Genomic DNA, 21,038 nt, shown 5'->3' with positions numbered 1-21,038 from the left:
CCGCTCAGATTCATCCAAACACCCCAGGCCCAGGTTTTCCTTGGATTCAGGTACACAGAGTTTTACTGAGGACTCCACTGTGTGCGTCCTGCCCTCCCAGTTTGCCTTCCCTGGCTGAGCAAGTCTCATTTCCCCAAAATTCAGGATTTCCCTGTTGCCTTTGGAGCTAGGAGCTCCCCTTTCTCCTTGCTTCATCCACAACGGAAAAGCAAAGAAATCCCTGGGGAAAGAATCCTGGGAAGCACATCTGGGAGACACCTGAGCCTCCCGGGATCCCTGGGAACAGAGCTCTGGAAACCCTGGGGCCATCAACAGCCCCGGGGTCAGGGGAGCTGCTGCTCTTCCAAAAGGATTTGCTCCAATATTCCCATTCCTACAGACACAAGCCCCAGGTGGGAGATGGTGGAGGGAAAAGGGATAATGGAACACCAGGAGAGCAGCTCACCAGAGCCTCCTCTGCCCATGGAGACCATCGGGAGGGGTCCTGGAGAAGAGAAGATGCCACAGGCAACAACTTCATCCTGATCGTGTTTTTTCTTATTTTTCCTTTTTAAAGTCTGAGCAGCACAGAAAAGTCCAGAGGATTCCCATTCCTGGGAAGCCAGCAGTGGATAGATGTGGGAGAAATGGATATGTCCTGATAGATCACATTGATAATCAGATATGCTCATTATAGACCCTAAAATATACACAGTACCCCAATATAGACATCCACATGTACAGCCAGAGTCAGTCCCAGGGATGTGGGAGCAGGAGCAGGCACCAGGAGCGGGGCTGGGGGGCACATCCCGCTCCTGCCAGCCCCTGGAACACCGGGATGGGGCTGGGCACGGGGGAGATCCCAAAGCCCTGGCCCTGCCTGCCCGGAGGAGGTATGGCTGTGCCCAGGGGGCACGGGAAGAGCCGGGCACGGAGAGCTGCGGAGGGATCACGGATCATGCAGGACAGGGGCTGAAGGGCTGATGCAGGGCAGATGCTGCCAGGCAGTTCTTTGGCTCTGCCAGCATTCCAAAGTTTCCTGGCACAAAACCCACGGCAAAGACCTTTCCCAGCAGAGCACAACAAGCTCACGACGTATTTTCCTTGCCTCTCCTAAAATATCCCAGCCTTTCTGTTCCAGCTGCCTCTTAGGCTTGGAAAATACCTCGATATTTAATTTAAAGGACATCCTGATAATCTGTTTTCCATTTTGAAACCCTCAGGCTGTTGCCTGGAGTCGTTTCCATCCATCCTCCTCCAGAGCTTGCCCAAACGATCCTGGTTTAACCGAACTTTTCCTCTTCCTGGTTTCTCCATCCTGTGGCTCTTGTGGAGAAGTTTTCCACATCACGCTGAGGAAAGCATGGGAAACTGGGGGTGTCTTGTGTAAGAAGCTCCTGGAAGCGACAGCGCCGTGTTTGTGCTCTTTGGAGACCCCCTGTGCAACCAGGACCCCCCAATCACTGCTGGTGCCCCTGGCAGGGCTCAGGTGGTTTTGCTGCTCCCAGAAGGTGCAGATGGATTTTCCAAGTCCTTGAAGTGTCTGTTTTTATGTCACAATGAAGCCTGGCCCCCTCCCCAGCCCACAACGGCACTTCCCAAAGGTGCAACCACAGGAAAACCGACGATGGGCGGATGGATCCGCTCAGCCTCGGCTCTGGGGGAGGCCGAGGGGTCTTTGCTTGCCACATTTCACCCTTCAGGACCTTCAGCCCAAAATCTTACAGGTGGGGATTACTCTCAAGTCAAGTTCGTGTTCGGATCGAGCACCTGGAAATGCTGGCACGCTCGCTGCAGACGAGACTCCCCCCAAACCCCAAACCCAAACCCAAACCCCCCGTGATGTCAGATGGTGAGGAGCGGCACGCAGCCCACGCCCACGCCGCCCTCGTGGCACACCATGGGCGCCATGAACGTCCAGCGGTCGCTCTCGGGGTCGTACATCTCCACCGAGCTGAGGTTGGACTGTCCGTCGTAGCCGCCCACGGCGTAGAGCCGGCGCGGGCGCGTCGGGCCCCGCCGCAGACGAACATGCGGCTGCCCAGGGCGGCCGCGCCGTGCCGGCAGCGCTTGTTCAGCATGGGCGCCACCGGGTGCCAGCTGGACGTGTGCGGGTTGTAGTACTCCACCTGCCAGGGGGAACGAGCACGGTCAGGGATGCTGCTGCTGCCTGGGAATCGCCCTGGGGCATCCCCTGCGGTGCTGGGGCAGCTCCAAACCTGCTGGCAGTTTGGGGTTTCTCGTGGTAAATCAGGGAAGGGAAGGTCTGGAGCAGCAGGAGCGGCTGAGGGAGTTGAAAGGACTGAACAGCCTTCAGTTAGAAGTTTGGCTGTTATGGGATGGTGCCTGAGGGGTTTGGGTTGGAAGGGACCTTAAAGCCCATCCAGTGCCACCCCTGCCATGGCAGGGACACCTCCCACTGTCCCAGGTGCTCCAAGCCCTGTCCAGCCTGGCCTGGGACACTGCCAGGGATCCAGGGGCAGCCCCAGCTGCTCTGGGCACCTGTGCCGGGGCTTCCCCACCCTCCCAGCCAGGAACTACTTCCCAATATCCCACCTAAACCTCCTCTCCTTCAGCTCAAAGCCATTCCCTGTGTCCTGTCCCTCCATGCCCTGTCCCCAGTCCTTTTCCAGCTCTCTTGGAGCCCCTTTAGGCCCTGGAGAGGCTCTCTGGAGCCTTCTCTTCTCTCCCAGCCTGACTCCACATCCAAGGAGCTCCAGCCCTCAGAACATCTCCACGTCCCTGAGTGGATAAATGAGCCACTTCTGTTCCCCCTCAGGTTTTTCTGTTATGGCTGGAAGTGACACAATTTGGTGGCACAACCACTCGGGGCTGTTTGGATGCCCAGGGACAGGACACAGAGCCTTGCAGCCCCGTGCTGAGGTGCAGGGGCTGAGCCCTGGCCAGGGCCTTACACTGTTGAAGATCTGGAGCCCGTCGTGCCCTCCGGACACGTAGATCCGGCCCTCGAACACGGTGACGCCGGCAGCGCTGCGGTTGGAGCTCATGGGGGTCACTGCTGTCCACCTGGGGGGAGAGGGGACAGGTCAGCAGCGCTCCCACAGACCATTCCATGCTTTTCTGGGGCTGGATTCTACCATCTCTCCTTTGCCCACTCCTTATTCAAACCATTCTCACCGCCCAGGTGCCCAGCGGTGCCAGGACATGGAATGCTGGAGGGGAACCTTCTGGAAAAGCTCTGGGACACCAAGGGCTCTTACTTGTTTGTTTCTGGAGAGTAGGACTCCACCGAGTTGAGGGATGAGTTTCCATCGTAGCCACCACACACGTAGATCTGCCCATCCAGCACCACCGTTCCCATGGCACTGCAAGGAACAGCAGGACCCTCTGAGGGGGCTGGAGCTGCTGTCACCCTGTCCCCAACGCTGTGACCCCACACACTCTGCCTGTGGCATCCCACCAAAGTGCCTTTTCCCTGGATTCACCTCCAAACTGCTCAGTCCCACTTGAACTCTGAGCTCACAAAGGAGAAAGGCGCTCATGGCAGCAGCACCTCAAATCCTGGGTGTGGATAGAGAAAAAGACATTGCGGGGCTGGAATGTGTCCAGAGAAGGGAATGGAGCTGGGGAAGGAGCTGGAGCACCAGGAATGGCTGAGGGAGCTCCAGAGAAACCTGGTGAGGGGCATATACACCCTCTGCCCTGGACAGCCTGGGCCAGGACTGGACAACCCCTTCCAGGAGCAATTTTCCCTGTATCCAACCTGAACTCTTGAGGTCCTGTCCTATCTCTGGGAACAGAGCCCGGCCCTCACTTGGCTGCACCAGAAACTAACCAAGGAAATCCCAGCTGCCTCCACACTGCCCCAGTGCTTCTTTCCCATTTCTCCCCCTACACACACACACACACACACATCCTGCTGGATGCCCACCACCTGCCACCCCACTCTTCCTCCAAAATCATTTCTCCTTGCGTTTCAAGAACCACTCTCCCTCCAACCTCGTTTCTCCTTGCTTTTTCCAGAAGTCTCCTCCCCGTGAGCTGCCCATACCTCCTCTTACTGTTCATGCTTTCCACTTTGGACCAGGAGTCGGTGTCAGGGTTGTAGACCTCCACGGTGCTGAGCCGGAGCTGGCCGTCGTAGCCGCCGATGGCGTAGAGGAGCCCGTTGAGCACGGCCACGCCGACGCGGCTGCGCGCCGTGCCCATGGGCTGGCACCGCTCCCAGCGGTTGGCAATGGGGTCAAACACCTCCACCACGTTCAGGGAGTCGCCTGCATAGAAATTTGCTACTCAAATTAAAAGAGGGAGACCTGATGAAGCCCTAGGATGGTGAGGGGAGGGGGTAGAGGGGTGCCTAGAGATGGGGTTGGCATGGGGAATTTGGCTGGTTTTTCTTTGGGAAAATATCTGGGGAAAGATTTGACAAAGCCAAGTGCAAAGTGCTGCACATGGCTCCCTGGAAGTGTCCAAGGCCAGGATGGACAGGGCTTGGAGCAGCCTAGGACAGTGGAAGGTGTCCCTGCCATGGCAGGGAGTGGAACAGGATGATTGTCACTATAGGACATGAAATAAAACGATGTGGACATGCAGCTCTCCAAGGCAAAAAAGAGGGTGTTTAATTCCTGACTCTCACATTTATAGATTTCCAAAAGTGACAGTGGATTGGAGGGTGACAGTGCCACCTCTCCAGTGACACTGGACAAACCAACAGTCCATCAAATTTCTCCTCCTCCATAAAAGAATGCAAAACAGTAAGTTATTTACACGAAGTACGTGAGAAAGTTCGTTACAAGAATGTAAACATCAGAAGGCTTAGAAAAACTTAAAAAAATAGGGTGACAGGATGATCCTTAATCTCCCTTCCAACCCAGACCATTCTGGGATTCTCTGTCCTATCCTGGGCTCTCACATCCTATTCCAGCCCTCCTGCTCCCACAGAGACACTTCCCAGCCACACATCCCTGCTCACCCCCAGAGATGCCGCTCTGAACAATTCCCGTTGTTCCCGCACTCCAAAAGATCGGGGAACATTTCCAAGCTCTGCCGTGCTCTGCACGAGGAGCCTGGACACGTTCCCTCTGTGGAAGTGGCACCTCCACTGTCCTCCAAGGGGCAGCAGAGACCTGCAAGTCCCATCTGTGGTGTCGCTGCTTCCGGGGAGTGCAGCTCCTCTGTAGAAGGTTTTTCCTTGGTCACTTTCTGTTCCCTTTTTATGCCATGGTGAGGCTCATGTCAAAGTGTTGTGATCCCACAACCCCGACAACATTGTGGAGATCCCTGCAAGTCCTGCTTGGGGCTCCAGGCCCATCAAAGTCTTTAGGAATATGTCCTAAGTAAGCCTCACCTGGACAGGATTTCAGATGGAAGATGTTAAACTATGGGCACAACCACCCTGAGGGTGTCACTGGGAGGGTCAAAGTGCTGCACAGAGGAGGAAAAACTGCACCACGCTTCCACAGGAGGGAATTCCAGCATCCCATCAGCATCCCACCCAGCCCCTGGTGGTCTTTCCACTGCAAGGTACCTGCTGAGTTGAGTCCCCCCACGGCGTAGATCAGCCCCGCAATGGACGTGCAGCACCGCGGCCGCGTCTTGAACGCCGGCAGGTGCGGCCGGCGCTCGGGCATCAGGTGGTAATCCTTGGCCTCATCCACCAGATCCCTGAAACCCAATGGTGGAGTGTTAGAGAGGAGATCTGACTGGCTGGAGACTGAGACTTGTTGGGGAAGATGAAACAGGAAAGCCTTATCAATATGATTGTCTGGCAAAAGATTTTGAGAATATGGAAACTATAAGTGAGATTGAAATGCAAGCAAGCTTTGAGATCCCTCAGTTACTGAACAACTGGAAAACAATGGTGTGGCTGGACTGAAGGCAATCCCCTTTTGATAAAACAACACCCTCTGCTTGCAGGCAGCTCCAAGGGGCAGAGCAGACCCTTCCAGCTTGTCAGAAGGGACCCAAAGAGGAGTTTTTAGGGTTTAAAATGTAACACAGGATGGTAATGTAATGATTCTTATAGGCTGTATGGAAATGCTGTAGGATTTGTATCTTGTACTAGCTTAGTTAGAGAGAATTAGAATATTCAACACAGAAGATTTATTGTATTGCAATGAGAACCTCACTCTCTTACCTTTTTTACTCCCTTACTCTCTTACCCTCTCATCCTCTCTCTCTCTCTATCATCCTCTTTTCCCCTCTCTTCTCTCAGCCCTGCTCCGAGCTGTGCCTGGCAGCTCCCAGCAGGGCCCTGCACCCAGCCCCTTGGCAATGAACCCCAAATTCCTGACCTGGCTCCAGGGATCTCTGGTCTCCGTCCTTCCTGACCATCCTACCCCCCTTTGCTCCTGCAGAGGCTGCAGGATGTGACTGTGTCACCCTGCTGAGCCCAGGCTCACCTGCACTTGTGGCAGCAGCGCAGCAGCTGGGGCAGGCAGGGCTCCCTCTGCTCCCTCTCGTACCTGATCCACGCCAGGGCAGCTTCAAACACCTGCCAGGAGACAGCAGGGGAAAGGTGCAGTCTGGGGGTTGTGCAAGTGGATGGGTGTTGGATTTTCGGACTCAGAAATGGGGTAACTGAGAGGTGTTTTAAAAAGTTTTATTCCATTTTTATTCCCATGTGAAGAGTGAGACAATATAGATGTTATAATTCATGCTATTACAATTAAAAACCAACTATTTCCTAATTACAAGTGTGTCTTAGCTTACCAACTTTTACCACACTATACTATAAATACTTCAAAGCTAATAATCTAAAACTACCCCTCGTGAGTCCTACTACAATGCATCTTTCATAGTTCTGCTTCTCCAAAATATCCAGTCTTATTTACAAAACTATCCCTTAAAACTTGTTCCTAGTTCCATTTTTCTCTCAACAATATCTATCCTATTCCATGGCATTTCTAAGTTAACATTTCTTTAAAACTTGTTTCTAGTTCCATTTCTCTCTCAACAATGTCTGTCCTACCCCATGGCATTCCTAAGTCAACATTTCTTATCTCAAAGTTTACATACAAATATATTCTATGTGAACCTTCTGTCAAACTTTAAAAATTCTCTACAAATTAATTTCTCACAGATGGAAATGAAATGACATGATCTTTTGGAATGGTTTGGGTTGGAAGGAACCTCAAGGATCATCCAGTACCATCCCTGCCATGGCAGGGACACCTCCCACTGTCCCAGGCTGCTCCAAGCCCTGTCCAGCCTGGCCTTGGGCACTGCCAGGGATCCAGGGGCAGCCCCAGCTGCTCTGGGAATTCCATCCCAGCCAGGAATTCCCAATTCCCAATCTCCCACCCAGCCCTGCCCTCTGGCACTGGGAGCCATTCCCTGTGTCCTGTCCCTCCACGCCTTGTCCCCAGTCCCTCTCCAGCTCTCCTGGAGCCCCTCCAGGCCCTGCCAGGGGCTCTGAGCTCTCCCTGGAGCTTCTCCTCTCCAGGGGAACATTCCCAGCTCTCCCAGCCTGGCTCCATGCAGGTTTCTTTCCCTCTCTCTGACAATCCCAATCTCCTATCCTGTGGGATGGGACATTCAGGCACAGAAGTTTTCAGGAAGATGAGGGAGCTGCAAGGAGGATTTTGGCAGAGGAGGTGGCACAGAACACAAACCTGTGTTTATTTAGTGACAGAAACCTGCAAACTGGGAAGGATGCTGCTCCATGAGAAACCAGGAGACAGGTTTGATGAGAGGGATCCATCTCTGGATGACTGCACTGGAGACACCTGGAGCTGAGCTGGTCCCTTCAGGCTCCATCCCAGACACTGGAGGGGACACTGAAGCCCCTCTCTGATGCCCCACTGGATGACTCCAGCTACAGAAGGATCCTGGTGCTCCAGTCCCAGCTTAATTTGGGATCCACATTCCTGGGTTCACAGGACTCCCCATTAAAGTTATTGCAGCCTTTACACCTGACCAGAACAAATCATCATCTCTTTCTTGCATAGTGGCATCTGGAGTCTCTCCCAACACAATTCCCAAACTTTCCAGTGCAGAAATGCTTCTCCAACAGCACCACAGGGATTAAAAACCCCAAACAACTTTCTTCCCCACTGCAGGGTGCTACTGGAATTTCTGAAGGGTGGGGTTGGAAGTTGCCAGGGCAAGGGGAAATGTCCTCAGGATGGACTCTTTGGATCCTACCTGCTCTGGGAAAAACAGAGTGAGGAATTCTTGGTATGACACAGGAATGTGGCTGGAATGTGGGGCAGATTCCCCTCCCTCCCTTAGCCTGATTAAAGAAGCACATTTTTACCCTACAAGGAGAAGCTGGAGGTGTGCTCTGCCTTTGTCACCTCCTCAGGAACAGCAGGACAGATTTCCAGGCTCAAGGACAGGCTCTGTTTTCCCTGCTCACTGCCAGCCCACACTGATGGATTCTCAAGGCTGTGGGAACACCCTAAACTCCTCTCACTCCCACAAACTCCCTGACAGGAGGGTGCAGCCAGGTGGGATTCCAGCTCTTCTCCTGGGGAACAAGGGACAGGAGGAGAGGAAACAGCCTCACGTTTTCCCAGCAGAGGTTTAGGTGGGAATTTGGAAAAATTCCTTCATGGGAAGGGCTGCCCAGGGCATGGTGGAGTCCCCATCCCTGCAGGGATTTAAAAGCCACGTGGATGTGGCACTTGGGGACATTGGTCAGTGGTGGCCTTGGCAGTGCTGGGGGAAGTGTTGGACTCGATGCTCTCTGAGGTTTCTGTGATCCTAAAAAAGCCCTGCCTTGTGTTTCTGTAGGAACAGGCACAGGAAACCATCACAGCTCTGTCCAGCACCTCTGAGTGTCCCCACTGAGCCAGGACATCTCAGCTTCACTCAGCCCAGGAACAGGACAATTCCCATTCCCATTCCACTCCCAAGCAGCAAGGAACCCCTCAGGGTCAAACCTTCCTTGGCCAAGCCCCACCCCAGGTGCCCACCTGCTCTTCAGACTTCACGTTGAGCTCATCCCTGGAAACGAGCTCCAGGACATCCTCAAAGGGCAGGGCCAGGAACTCCTCGGACATGGAGACCTCCACGAAGTGCTGGTGGATGAAGCTGTTGGCAGCATCGTAGAGCACCGTGCACATCATGGTCTCTGCAAACTGCCGCACACCCAGGCAGTTCTTGGGGTGAAGCCTGGAAAGGGGAGCAGGAGAGAACAGGAATGTCAGGATAATGGAGGAGAAGATGGCTGCTCCTGGATCCCTGAGAGCGTCCAAGGTTGGACATTGGGGCTTGGAGCAGGCTGGGACAGTGGGAGGTGTCCCAGCCATGGCAGGGATGCAATGGGATGGGATTTCAGGTCCCTTCCAACCCAAACCATCCCAGGATTCTGGGAAGCACAGGAGGACACACAGTGCAGTGGAAGATGTGTCCTGTCCTCTCCAGCGTCTGTCACAGACATCTTTTATGAAAAATCCTTTCCTTAGGATTTTTTCTCCTGAGAAGCTGAGAGGCCTCAGGAACAAAATGTAAACATTGATTATCTGCTGCTGTGGAATGCAACAGGTGCATCTGTGATTGGTCTCATGTGGTTGTTTCTAATTAATGGCCAATCACAGTCCAGCTGGTTTGGACTCTCTGTCCAAGCCACAAGCTTTTGTTATTCATTCTTTCTTTTTCTATTCCTTGCTAGCCTTCTGATGAAATCCTTTCTTCTATTCTTTTAGTATAGTTTCAATATAATATATATCATAAAACAATAAATCAAGCCTTCTGAAACAGGGAGTCAGATCCTCGTCTCTTCCCTCATCCTGAGCCCCCTGTGAACACGGTCACAAGTGTCCCCTCACCCAGGAGCTGACCTGCACAGGGAGCTCCAGGTGAATCCAAGGCAGAGCCAGAGGATGGAAACACAAATATCTCCATGTTTCTGCCAAAGAGGCATTGGATAGATCCAGGTGTCTCTGGGAGCATCCACATCTTCCCTGGGCACCCTGTGCCAGTTCCTCCCCACCCTCCCAGCCAGGAATTCCCAATTCCCAATCTCCCATCCATCCCTGCCCTCTGGCACTGGGAGCCATTCCCTGTGTCCTGTCCCTCCATGCCTTGTCCCCAGTCCCTCTCCAGCTCTCCTGGAGCCCCTCCAGGCCCTGCCAGGGGCTCTGAGCTCTCCCTGGAGCTTCTCCTCTCCAGGGGAACATTCCCAGCTCTCCCAGCCTGGCTCCAGCCCTGCAGCAGCTCCAGGTCCTTGTGCTGCTGGGTGGGGAACTGTCACATGAGCGTGACTCTCAGGGCTTGGTTACAACACAGCTGCCTAAAAATATCCCAATTCTCAATTGCACTTTAGAAGGAGAGCTGAGTGTCCAGGTCCCAGCTCTCCAGGGTGGCCAGAACCCACTGATTTTTGGTTATTAACCAAACTGGCAGCTGTGCACTCAAAGCCAGGACTTCACTTAGGACACCTGGCTGCTCCTGGTGGATTTTTTGAGAATTTTGGTGGCCAATCCCTGTATTTGGTGGGTGTGTTTAACATCACACCACAGAGAAAAGTGAACACATCAGACTCCCTGGCAGAATCCATGTGGAACGTGGACAAAGAGTGTCCCAGCTTTCCATTTCCACACCATGCTGCTGGAACAGCCTCACAGCCAAACACCAGTGAGGAAATTGAAAAACCTGGGACCAATTTAGGGCTGTGCCACAGTTTCCTGTCCAGCTCCTGGGCTGAGACACTGTGTTCCTCCCCATTAGCACACATAGCAGCAGGAAGGGCAATTCCTGCCAGGATGGGCTCTCAAAAAGGGAAATGTCTCCTCAGTTTTGATCTGAGTTTTGATTCCTGTGCTTGGCCAAGGTCTTTTACTGTGTGCCCATAAAGGAGTGATGGGTTATTCTGAAGGGAATGAGAATGGTGGGAGAAGGGGGCATGGCTTCCCACTGCCAGAGGGCAGGGATGGATGGGAGATTGGGAATGAGGAATTCCTGGCTGGGAGGGTGGGGAGGGGCTGGGATGGAATTCCCAGAGCAGCTGTGGCTGCCCCTGGGTCCCTGAAGTGTCCAGGGCCAGGTTGGACACTGGGGCTTGGAGCAGCCTGGGACAGTGGGAGGTGTCCCTGCCATGGCAGGGGTGAATGGGATGGGCTTTAAGACCCCTCCCAACCCATTTTGTGTTCCATAACTCTACAGATGCCAAGTTTTGGGATGCACACTCCTCATCCTGCTAGAAGGACACATCCTGCTGCTCCCAAGCTGGACACAGGTGACAGAACCTCGCTGCTGGAATCCCCCCAGCCCCACTCACCTCTCCCTGAGGAAGGCGCAGCAAGCGTCCTTGATGTTCTGCAGCTGCAGGAAACTCGCCCCCATGAGCAGGGACTGCACATTCTGCTGGTCTATGGCCAGGTGACCGTTGTAGGCAAAGTTGATCAGAGCCTCCAGAGCACTGAAAGCAGGGAGAAAGGGCAGAAAATGCACTGAACTCCAGCTGGGACAGCACTCTGCCAACAGCAGGATGCTCCGTGGGATCACTCACATGGGAACAGGCTTTGAGCCTTGCACACACAGCGAGGCAGGGCAGTTGTGGTCCCTGGGATTTCCCCTGGCAGTTTTACCTGGGATCCATGCCCTGCATGACAATCTCATCCTGCTTGCACTCCATCATGTCGTTGGTGAACATGGCGTGGAAGTAGGGGATGGACGCTGCCAGCACGATCCGGTGAGCGCTGAACTTGTGGTCCCCCACCTAGAGCAGGGAGGAGAAGGGATCAGCACCAGCCACTGCTCCAGGGACTCCCTGCAGTGGGACAATTCACCTGTGGGGAGCTTTGGAAGGAATCTGAGACAGGAACTTTGAGTTGGTTTTGATGATGTGATTTATTTTCTTGTCTTCTACACAGGCAGGAAGGGCGAGCTCAGCTCACACCTTCACTGCACGGCTCACAGGGTCACAAAACCCTCAGGTAAAGATCTTTTAAGGATTTATTGACCAATAAAACATTGCCAACAAGGATATTTATGTTGTTGACCTTAAATATTTTGTCCTTAAATATGATATCCTTAATTATATCCTAAATATTAATATTATATCCTCCTTAAATCTTTTGTCTTATGCTACAGTATAAGCCTTCTTAGCCAGTCATGTTATGGCACACAAACCTATAGTACTGCATTCTACACTTCTTGTTTACCTCTGTAACTGCTTTTATTTTTATATTTTGAACTCTAAACCTCTAAACATCCCTTTACTTAGTTTAACGTGTCTCTGCTTTAAACTACAAATCCACATTCTGGTTTCTAGCACTTCAGTTGGGAATCCTTTTCCAGATCTCAGATCAAATCCTGGGTTTAATTCTAAGCTTTGGCTTCCAGGCCCAAAGTTCTGCGAGCTCCCAGCATTTTGCATTCCAACATGCAGCATCCCACGATGGGATGGAGCTCCAGGCCCTGGAGAGGAAGGAATGTTGGCAGAGCAGCTTCCCACCCTGACTTCACACAGAGAGCACAAACCCCAGCCTGGCCAGAGCTTTAGAAACACAAAAATACAGCAAATTTCATAAGGCAAGGCCATAAGGGGAAGTGAATCCAGAACCTGGGAGCTGACAGCTCCTCCCCACATCCATGGGGTTTTCATTCCCTCCCCCCTGCCAGGTGAGGACTCTCTGTGTCCCCAGGTGCTGCCCAGGACAGGGAAATCCCTCAGGACACTCTGCTGGAGCTCTGGGTTTGGGAATTCCCAGTGGGAAGGGCTGGCACAGTGCAGGTGTTGTTGTATTTATGGAAGGGATGGGATTATGATCAGATTAAGAATGATTTATTGTTTAGATAACATCAGTCTCAAAGGTGATGAGATTTGTAAGATAGTAAGTAGTCAGCCATAGTCTAAGATGGTAATAAATTCTTTGTTGGAAGAGAGTATATAACCTTCTAATCCAATGGACAGTTGCTATAGAGTATGTTTTGGTTTTTTTATTACTTCTATTTTTTTACCTTTTTATTACTGTTTTCTTATGACTTTTATTTTTTCTACTGTATTCTGGATACTTTTGTCTAACAAGGTCTTATTATATGTATACACATATATTTCTATTATAACATCTAAATTCAGTTCATTCTATATAATTATATTACTATATTATTATATTATAAAACCCTTCATCACCTTATCTAATACAGTTTCTTACTCATTTAAGGTATATTCTTACTTATAACTACAGAAACATAAGTTATATATATAACTTATAGAAACACAACTAATAGAAAGTTATGGATATAACTTATAGAAAGTTACAGATGTATATAACTTATAGAAACATGAGTTGATGATTTCTCTGTTCAGTGTCTGTGTACCTTGCTTTCACATCAATTTAGGCTTCTTCTAAGGCTGTAAACCAAACTCTGTTGTGTTTGTGAGGATTTCTATCTTTCTGATTCCCACAGCACAGGAGCAGCCACAGGCTGGGTGACCACAGGGACAATTCTGCTGCTTGGCCTGTCCCCATTCCAGCCTGGGGGCTCAGGAACCCTCCCTGCTCAGCAGCTCCAGCACTTCCAGCCCATCCCTTGCCCATTCCTGGCCCAACCCAGTGATTTATCAATAATAAATCCCATTATTGATACCCCTCCACGCTGCTGGGAAATCCCTTCCTGTGTGTCTCAAACATCCCAACGCACAGAAACACTCCAGTTTTCCTTCTGCTGTTTCTGAAAGGTGAGAGAACAAGGCCTCCTCTTATCTCTGAAATCCTGTAAGGAATTCACTCCAACTGGAACAGTTCATTTGGTTTGTTTGCATGAGTGCTCCCATTCAGGCTGAGTGTGCAAGAAAAGCAACATTTTACTCGACTTTCATTTCCCCCTAAGCCCAAGCTGCCAAAAATCACAACTGCCCAAATCTCATTTCAGCTTTTTAATAAATGAAACGTGGTGCTAAAATTGAACAGGCACCTCTTAAAGGGAAACACCTGCTTCAAATGCATACAGTGACCTTCTATTTATAGGCAAAATTATCTTTATAACTAAAGATAACAGGAATTTCAACACCAAGGTTGTATTTACTCAAACCCCAAGTCTGTAGTGTGACCCAAGGAGGAGAAAAAGGCCCTTATTTCAGAAAATAACTGTAATTTACAGAGCCCAGGTGGCAGCTCTGGGCCCCTCGTGACAAGAGTGACATTGAGGAGCTGGAGGGTGTCCAGGGAAGGGAATGGAGCTGGGAAGGGGCTGGAGAATTCCTGAGGGAGCTGGGAAGGGGCTCAGCCTGGAGAAAAGGGGGATCTGTGGGGGACCTTGTGGCTCTGCACAGCTCCTGCCAGGAGGGCACAGCCAGGGGGATCTGGGATCTTATCCCAGGGAACAGGGACAGGAGCAGAGGGAACGGCCCCAGGCTGGGCCAGGGGAGTTCAGGTTGGAAACTGGGAAAGTTTCCTCATGGAAAAGGAGGTGAGGCCTTGGAAGGGACAGCCCAGGGCAGTGGTGGCTCCCCATCCCTGGTGGGATGTGACATCCCTGTGGATGTGGCACTTGGGGACACGGTCAGGGGTGGCCTTGGCACTGCTGGGTCATGGCTGGACTCAGTGACCCAGGAGGGCTTTTCCAACCTCAACCATTCCATGATTCCATGGCCCAGTCCCTGTGCAAGGGCGGAAGGGTTCCAGCAGGAACCTCTCCAGGGCTGCACCACAGGAGCTGCATCCAAACAGCCTCATGAGCTCCTACACAGCTGGGCCCTGCAGAGCAAACACGCCCAGGCATCCTGCAGGACTCCTGTGGGATAAGGACAGCTGGGACAAATCACCACTGGGATGAAATCCCTTCCTTGGGCCTGGGATTGCCCACTGCTGCCAGACTGGGGATGGTCCCTGTGAGCAGTGAGATCCAGAGCCTGGGAAATACTCCCTGGTGCTGGACAAGGCGAAAGCTGGGATTCCTTCTCTTTGCAATTTGCTCCTGGAATGGTGGAGAGCCCTTGGGGAGGTGGAGAAATTGGGATCTCTGCTCTAAGAGCATCATTGTGTTCATTCCATCAGCGCTTCATGGAGAGTCCCCAGGGAACAGCTGCACTTCCTGCTGCAGGCAAAGGACAAGATCTTCCTGTGGAATATGGAAAATCCTGCCAAGGATGAGTCCATTCAGCTCATCCTCATATCTTCTTTCCCAAAAAGGGCTCCCTACCTCCAGAGCCAAAGGCTCTCCCTTTCCATGAGTAAATTAATGCACTTTCCTGATGGAGGCACCTAAGGAGAAAGTGGGAAAGAGCTCATCCTCTTCTTGATGCCTTGTGAGGCTGACTAGAGCAGAGGCTGGGCAGAGCTAAAGAATAAAGCAGGGATTTATTAAAAGCATCTCCTCCATGGATGCACCTTGGGCAGCACAAGAGCCCAGCCAGGGCTGCACCCAAGATGAACCAAAATGGCCCCAAAATGCACGAGCGCTCCCGGGGTCTCTCCCTGGGATCAGTTCTGCTCCATTTGCACCTTGCAGTTCATTGTCCCATTCCAGCTTTAGCCCCTGCAGTCCCACCCTGCTTGTTTTTCTCTCTCCAGCCCACGGTGTTTGTGCTCCTGGGGCTGAGATTTGGATCATTTGTCCTTGGGGCCCAGCTGGAGCAGGAATTGTTTTGTCTCCCTGCTCTGTGCACAGAGCTCACCATGCCCTGATGTGAAGCTCAGAGCCACACACTAAAGCAGCACAGAATCTGAAAATATAAAAGCTCAAACCTGAGGCATCAATACCATTCCAGGATGTTCTGTTTTACAATTTATAATTTTAGGTCCTTTGCTTTTAAGGCCAAAGATTCTGTCTTCCAGAAGTAGGAGCTTTGCAAGCATCCCTCCTGAGCCCAGCAATCCTGGAATTCCCTTCTGAGTGGGTGACAAAGGAATCTGGCCCTGGACACCCCCACAGCCCCACAAGCTAACACATTCCAGGGCACAAGGAGCCTTTCTCCAAGGAAAAGGGTGTAGGTGGGAGAAAGGCATTTCTTGTGTTCCTGACGTCACCACCCTGCAGCGCTGAGAACTCGCTCAGTTTTGTGCTGCAGAGGTCTCAGAAAACCCCAAATCCATCTTTTCTGTGGGATGCTGGCACTGAGGGCAGAGTTGGCATCCAATCCATCCCAGCCCTGTTTTGCCAGGACAATTCCAAACACAAATCCAGGCTGGGGGGACAAGGGGGACAATGAGAAGGGAAGGATTTGGGGCTGTTGGTGGATGAGGAGCTCCACATTCCCTGGCCAGAACCCCCTCCATGCCCTGGGCTGATCCCCCAGTGGGGGCAGCAGGAAAGAGGGAATTCTGAATGGCTCCCACTGCCAGAGGGCAGGGATGGGTGGGATAATGGGAATTGGGAATCCCTGGCTGGAATGTCCCAGTCCAGGCTGGACATTGGGGCTTGGAGCAGCCTGGGATGGTGGGCGGTGTCCCTGCCATGGCAGGGGTGGGAATGGGATGATCCTGAAGGTCCCTCCAGCCCAGAGCATTCCAGGATTCCATGACAATGGTGACCAGTTCCTTTGAAGCAGAGGACACATCCCCTCTGGATGCACAACAAAGCCAAACGCCCAGAGAATTCCCTGCCAGCTCAGAGAAACCCAACTGCTTTTTGGAATTCCAGTCCCTTCCCTCCCCACAGGGACAGGGAGCATCCTAAGGGGATCAGCTCCAGCCCTGCCCTCCTCAATGCTCCTCTAGGGACAGCAAAAAGGAATTCTGTGTTATCCTGGAACTAAAAATCCTCATATTTCTGCAAGGGGAGAGCAGACAGCAGCCAAGAGCTCGGGGGAATCACATCCAGGCAGAATCCCAAAGAATTCCCATCTGCTGGGTGCCAAGGTTGGAATCACATCCTCACCTGCAGCTCTCCTGTGCACAGTGCATCATCTGCTCTTCCAATCTCTCCCATAAAACAGATATTCCCTCTCTTTCCAGGCCTGTTTTCCTGGAGGACCTCCCAAACATGCTGCAACATCTGCAGCACAGCCAGGCACTGTTTCCAAGGATCCTGCTGGGATCAGGCAGGCAGGCTGAGCTGTCTGGAATTCCACTTTTCCAGAGGCTCCTCCACCTCTGCATCAGCTCTCAGGGGTGCAACTGCTCCAGCCTGGGGGGTTTGGAGTTAACAGTCTGCTCTGGAAAAACTGGGATCAGGATGGGAGAGAAGGCACCAGGGCTATGACCTGTTGGTGCCATTGGGATTGGACACAAAGCAAATATTAAATATTGTACCCTCTGCACAGCTGGGAATTATTTCAGTTTGCCAGACCTGGGTTATATTTTAGGAGACTTTTCTCATTAGTCTTGGAGTTAGTCATGGAAAAATGGCATTGGAGTGGCTCAGATCCACAGGAGGAGCTCACATCAACTCTGCTCTCCAAGGATTTGGGGAGGCACAACCCTTCCCTCTTGCCACAGCTTGGCCAGGATTTCTGGAGGTGCCAGCCTGGCACTTGGATCATTCTCCCCGAGCTGGGAAGGGATTGATTCCCTGTTCATTTGTAAGGAAGGAATAGGATGGATCTGCTTGCCCTGGTTTCTGCATTCCAGCAGCCTCTGATGTGTCCCTGGAGAGCGCCCGGACCCGGCCTGGAGCACAGACACAAAACAAATCCCACAAAACAAAACTGCCCAGGCTGCTTTCATCCTGCAGGGATGAAACAATTCCAGAAACAATGCTCAGGAAGAACACCAGCACTGAGGAGCTTCTTTTGTGCTGGCAAAGATCACATCAGGATCTGCAGCTCAGGGAATGAACGCTTGAGCTGGAATTCTCTTGGGGTTTTGCAGTGTTTAGCTGGGAGCTGTGAAGGGAAAAAGACTGGAAATCCACTAAAAATAAGGAGGAGAAGTTCTGAGAGAGGAATTCTGACCTTTGGCTTGTCCACAGCTGGAGTTCAAAGCTTCAAACCCACCGAATTAGAAGAAAAAAAAGGCTCAGAGCCTCATTTCTGCTCTGTCCATGATTGATTATTCCAGGCCTGGTGTGAAACCCCTGCCCCTGTGGAACCTCCATCACCTTTCCCATCACCACCAGGACTGGATGAGGAGGAAAGCACAGCTTCCCCTCCCAGAACACAGCTGGGAGAGAAGGGCTGCCTTGGTTATTTTATGGCCACACCAATGCCCAGCCCAGTGGTTCTCAAAGAAAGCAGAAATGTGGCTTTGCTAAGCAAAAATTCTGATTTTTTTTTCCAAAGGAAAAGGACTAACCACAGCCTGAGGTGTGTCTCCTCCCTCCCCTCCTCCCTGCAGTCCATCCATGTGTGCTCCTAGCAAATGAATATTTAATTAAACATTTCGGAGAGGCTCCAAAGGGAGCTCTGAGGGAACATCAGGAGCAGCCCTGACCTGCAGCTGTTAAAGAGACAGGGAGAGAAAAGAAATCCCCCAAAAGAGTTCCCAAATCCACGAGGCAGAGCATTGGGCACATCAAGACCCAACTTCTGGGACAAAGGGGTGCTTGGAAGCTTCTTGGTTTAGAGATGGGGCAGACAAAAAGTAGCAGGAGTGGAAAAAAGGGGAAGGAAAAAAGGGGAATAAATTCACTGCAGTGGTGTGGGAGCATCAGGATCCACCTGGAGGTTCCTCTGGGATGGACTTGGAATATTTCCCAAAGCTTTTATCTGAGAATCCTGGAATGGGCTGGAATGGGTGGGAATGGGATGGATCATCCAGTGCCACCCCTGCCATGGCAGGGACACCTCCCACTGTCCCAGGCTGCTCCAGCCTGGCCTTGGGCACTGCCAGGGATCCAGGGGCAGCCACAGCTGCTCTGGGAATTCCATCCCAGCCAGGAATTCCCAATTCCCAATCTCCCACCCATCCCTGCCCTCTGGCACTGGGAGCCATTCCCTGTGTCCTGTCCCTCCATGCCTTGTCCCCAGTCCCTCTCCAGCTCTCCTGGAGCCCCTCCAGGCCCTGCCAGGGGCTCTGAGCTCTCCCTGGAGCTTCTCCTCTCCAGGGGAACATTCCCAGCTCTCCCAGCCTGGCTCCAGCCCTGCAGCAGCTCCATGACCTTCACATTCCTTCCTTATTCTGGGTAAGAATCACCCAAACTCTGTCCCTGCTGGAAACCCAGCCTGGATTTCCAGTGGGAAAACATTCCTGAGCCAGGACAGGTTGTGCTGGCTGAGTCTGGGGGGTCTGAGTGATCCAAAGGCACCTCCAACTTCCAGCAGAGACAAACTCCTGCTTAGAGCCCCAGCAGCTGGAGCAGCCAGGCTGGTTTGGGAATGGGAATGGGCAGGGAAGGTTTGGCTGCACTAAGCCCAGAACCACGTGGGCCCTGGGAGAGGGGATGGCCAGGGGCAGAGGCAGCTCGGGGTGGGATATTCTCACAGCATGACTCAAGAGAAATGAATGAAATGCTTGGAATTCCAAGCTGTGGGTGTAGGAGGGAAAGCTGGAAACAACAGGGACAGAGGACTGACAACGAGGCAGGCGCTGCTGGAATCTGTCTTGGGGATTTTGGGAAGGAATTGTTCCCTGTGAGAGTGGGGAGGGGCTGGGATGGAATTCCCAGAGCAGCTGGGGCTGCCCCTGGATCCCTGGAATGTCCAAGGCCAGGCTGGATGGGGCTTGGGGCAGCCTGGGACAGTGGGAGGTGTCCCTGCCCATCCAAGGGGTGGCACTGGATGATCTTTAAGGTTCCTTCCATCCCAAACAGGTCTGTGATGGTTTTGATCTTCCTTTAAAACATATTATGTCTTAAACCTCTGTAGGGATAAAGAGGATTGAAACAGCTCTTTGCTATGGAGAATCCACAGAAATGGATAATTATTCACAGGAATTTTAGAAACAATGCTGAGGAATTTATCCAAGATAAGACCGGGATCCTAAACCTCCTCTTATTGTCTCCCAGAAACGTGGGACTGCCAGGATCTGGCCATCTTCTCCTGCCACACCAACACCCAGTGTAATCCTAAACCCACTGCACTCTGCACCCCAAACCAGCTTTGCCACCCAATTGCAGCGCACGCTGTCACCAACATCACCCTGCAGAAGGAAGGAGCTCTCCAAGGAGGATCCCAGCCTCAGCCCCTCCTCCCGTGCCCGTGGAACGCTCCCCACCCCACATCCCCGGCAGGTTTCAGGAGGCTGAGTAGGCTGGCAGCACCTTCGCGGTTAATTAAAGCGCAGAGTTAATTGTGCAGTGACTCAGAGCTGCTCCCAGCCCACCAGCTCCTGCGAGGCTGCAATCCTGAGGGATTCCAGCAGCTCCTGCCTGCGCAGGACACCCTGCCAGCCCCCCCAGCAGAGGCAGGGACACGGTCCTGAGCGTTCACCACGCTCCTGGATTGGTTGGTTTTGATTAATTTGGATTAAATTCCTTTGAATGCTAACAAGGGATGTTCCCATAAGGGAATAATGGTTTCCTAGGGAAAGGTACCCAGAGGTTGGTCCATAAACCTGGATCCTCTGAGACCCCGCAGGGCTGGGGAGGTCCAACACCCCTGACACCCCACAATGAGGGGGTTTGGGGGGGACCTCAGCTCCTGCCCCCTTTATCCCCCACCAGAGGGGTCTGGGGGAGCTCCAGCTGCTGCCTTCTCTCTGCAAAAGAGACTGGGGGGTCCCTCAGCCCCCTCTGTTAAGGGCTGGGGTCCCTCCTCAGGGGTCTGGGGGTTCCTCAAGTCCCCTCTCCAGAAGCTGAGTCCCCAGGAATGGGTCTGGGGGGTTCCCCCTTGTGAGGCTGGGGTCCCTCAGCCCCCTCTGTTAAGGGCTGGGGTCCCGCTCCAGCTGCTGCCTTCTCTCTGCAAAAGAGACTGGGGGGTCCCTCAGCCCCCTCTGTTAAGGGCTGGGGTCCCTCCTCAGGGGTCTGGGGGTTCCTCAAGTCCCCTCTCCAGAAGCTGAGTCCCCAGGAATGGGTCTGGGGGGTTCCCCCTTGTGAGGCTGGGGTCCCTCAGCCCCCTCTGTTAAGGGCTGGGGTCCCTCCTCAGGGGTCTGGGGGTTCCTCAAGTCCCCTCTCCAGAAGCTGAGTCCCCAGGAATGGGTCTGGGGGGTTCCCCCTTGTGAGGCTGGGGTCCCTCAGCCCCCTCTGTTAAGGGCTGGGGTCCCTCCTCAGGGGTCTGGGGGTTCCTCAAGAGCCCTCTGCAGAAGCTGAAGTCCCTCAGATCCCCCAGGAATGGGGATGGAGGGATCCCTCAGCCCCCCTCAAAGGCTGTGGGGGAACCCCTGCCCCCC

General features: G+C 52.7%; 2 protein-coding genes across 2 annotated transcripts in view; one reads left to right on the top strand and one right to left on the bottom strand.

Moving 5' to 3' along the window:
• Positions 1-515: 515 nt before the first annotated feature.
• Positions 516-14,468, bottom strand: KLHL18 (kelch like family member 18). Its single transcript, XM_031062810.1, is given in 11 exon segments — positions 516-1,979; positions 1,982-2,108; positions 2,895-3,006; positions 3,201-3,305; positions 3,992-4,214; positions 5,468-5,604; positions 6,342-6,433; positions 8,859-9,057; positions 11,165-11,305; positions 11,475-11,605; positions 14,460-14,468. Coding segments are annotated over 11 exon segments (1,431 nt in total). The 3' UTR covers positions 516-1,824.
• A 245-nt stretch (positions 14,469-14,713) lies between these two features.
• KIF9 (kinesin family member 9) overlaps positions 14,714-21,038 on the top strand; it is a 30,856-nt gene continuing 24,531 nt past the window's right edge. Inside the window, exon 1 of the mRNA XM_031062809.1 lies at positions 14,714-14,722. Within this exon, the coding sequence (XP_030918669.1) occupies positions 14,714-14,722 (9 nt within the window). The remainder of the gene's footprint in view (positions 14,723-21,038) is intronic.

Source organism: Geospiza fortis, unplaced genomic scaffold (genome assembly GCF_000277835.1).
Source record: "Geospiza fortis unplaced genomic scaffold, GeoFor_1.0 scaffold178, whole genome shotgun sequence".
NCBI classification, from domain to species: domain Eukaryota; kingdom Metazoa; phylum Chordata; class Aves; order Passeriformes; family Thraupidae; genus Geospiza; species Geospiza fortis.
The sequence above is the reverse complement of the archived record's forward strand: the minus strand, read 5'-3'. Positions and strand labels throughout refer to the sequence as shown.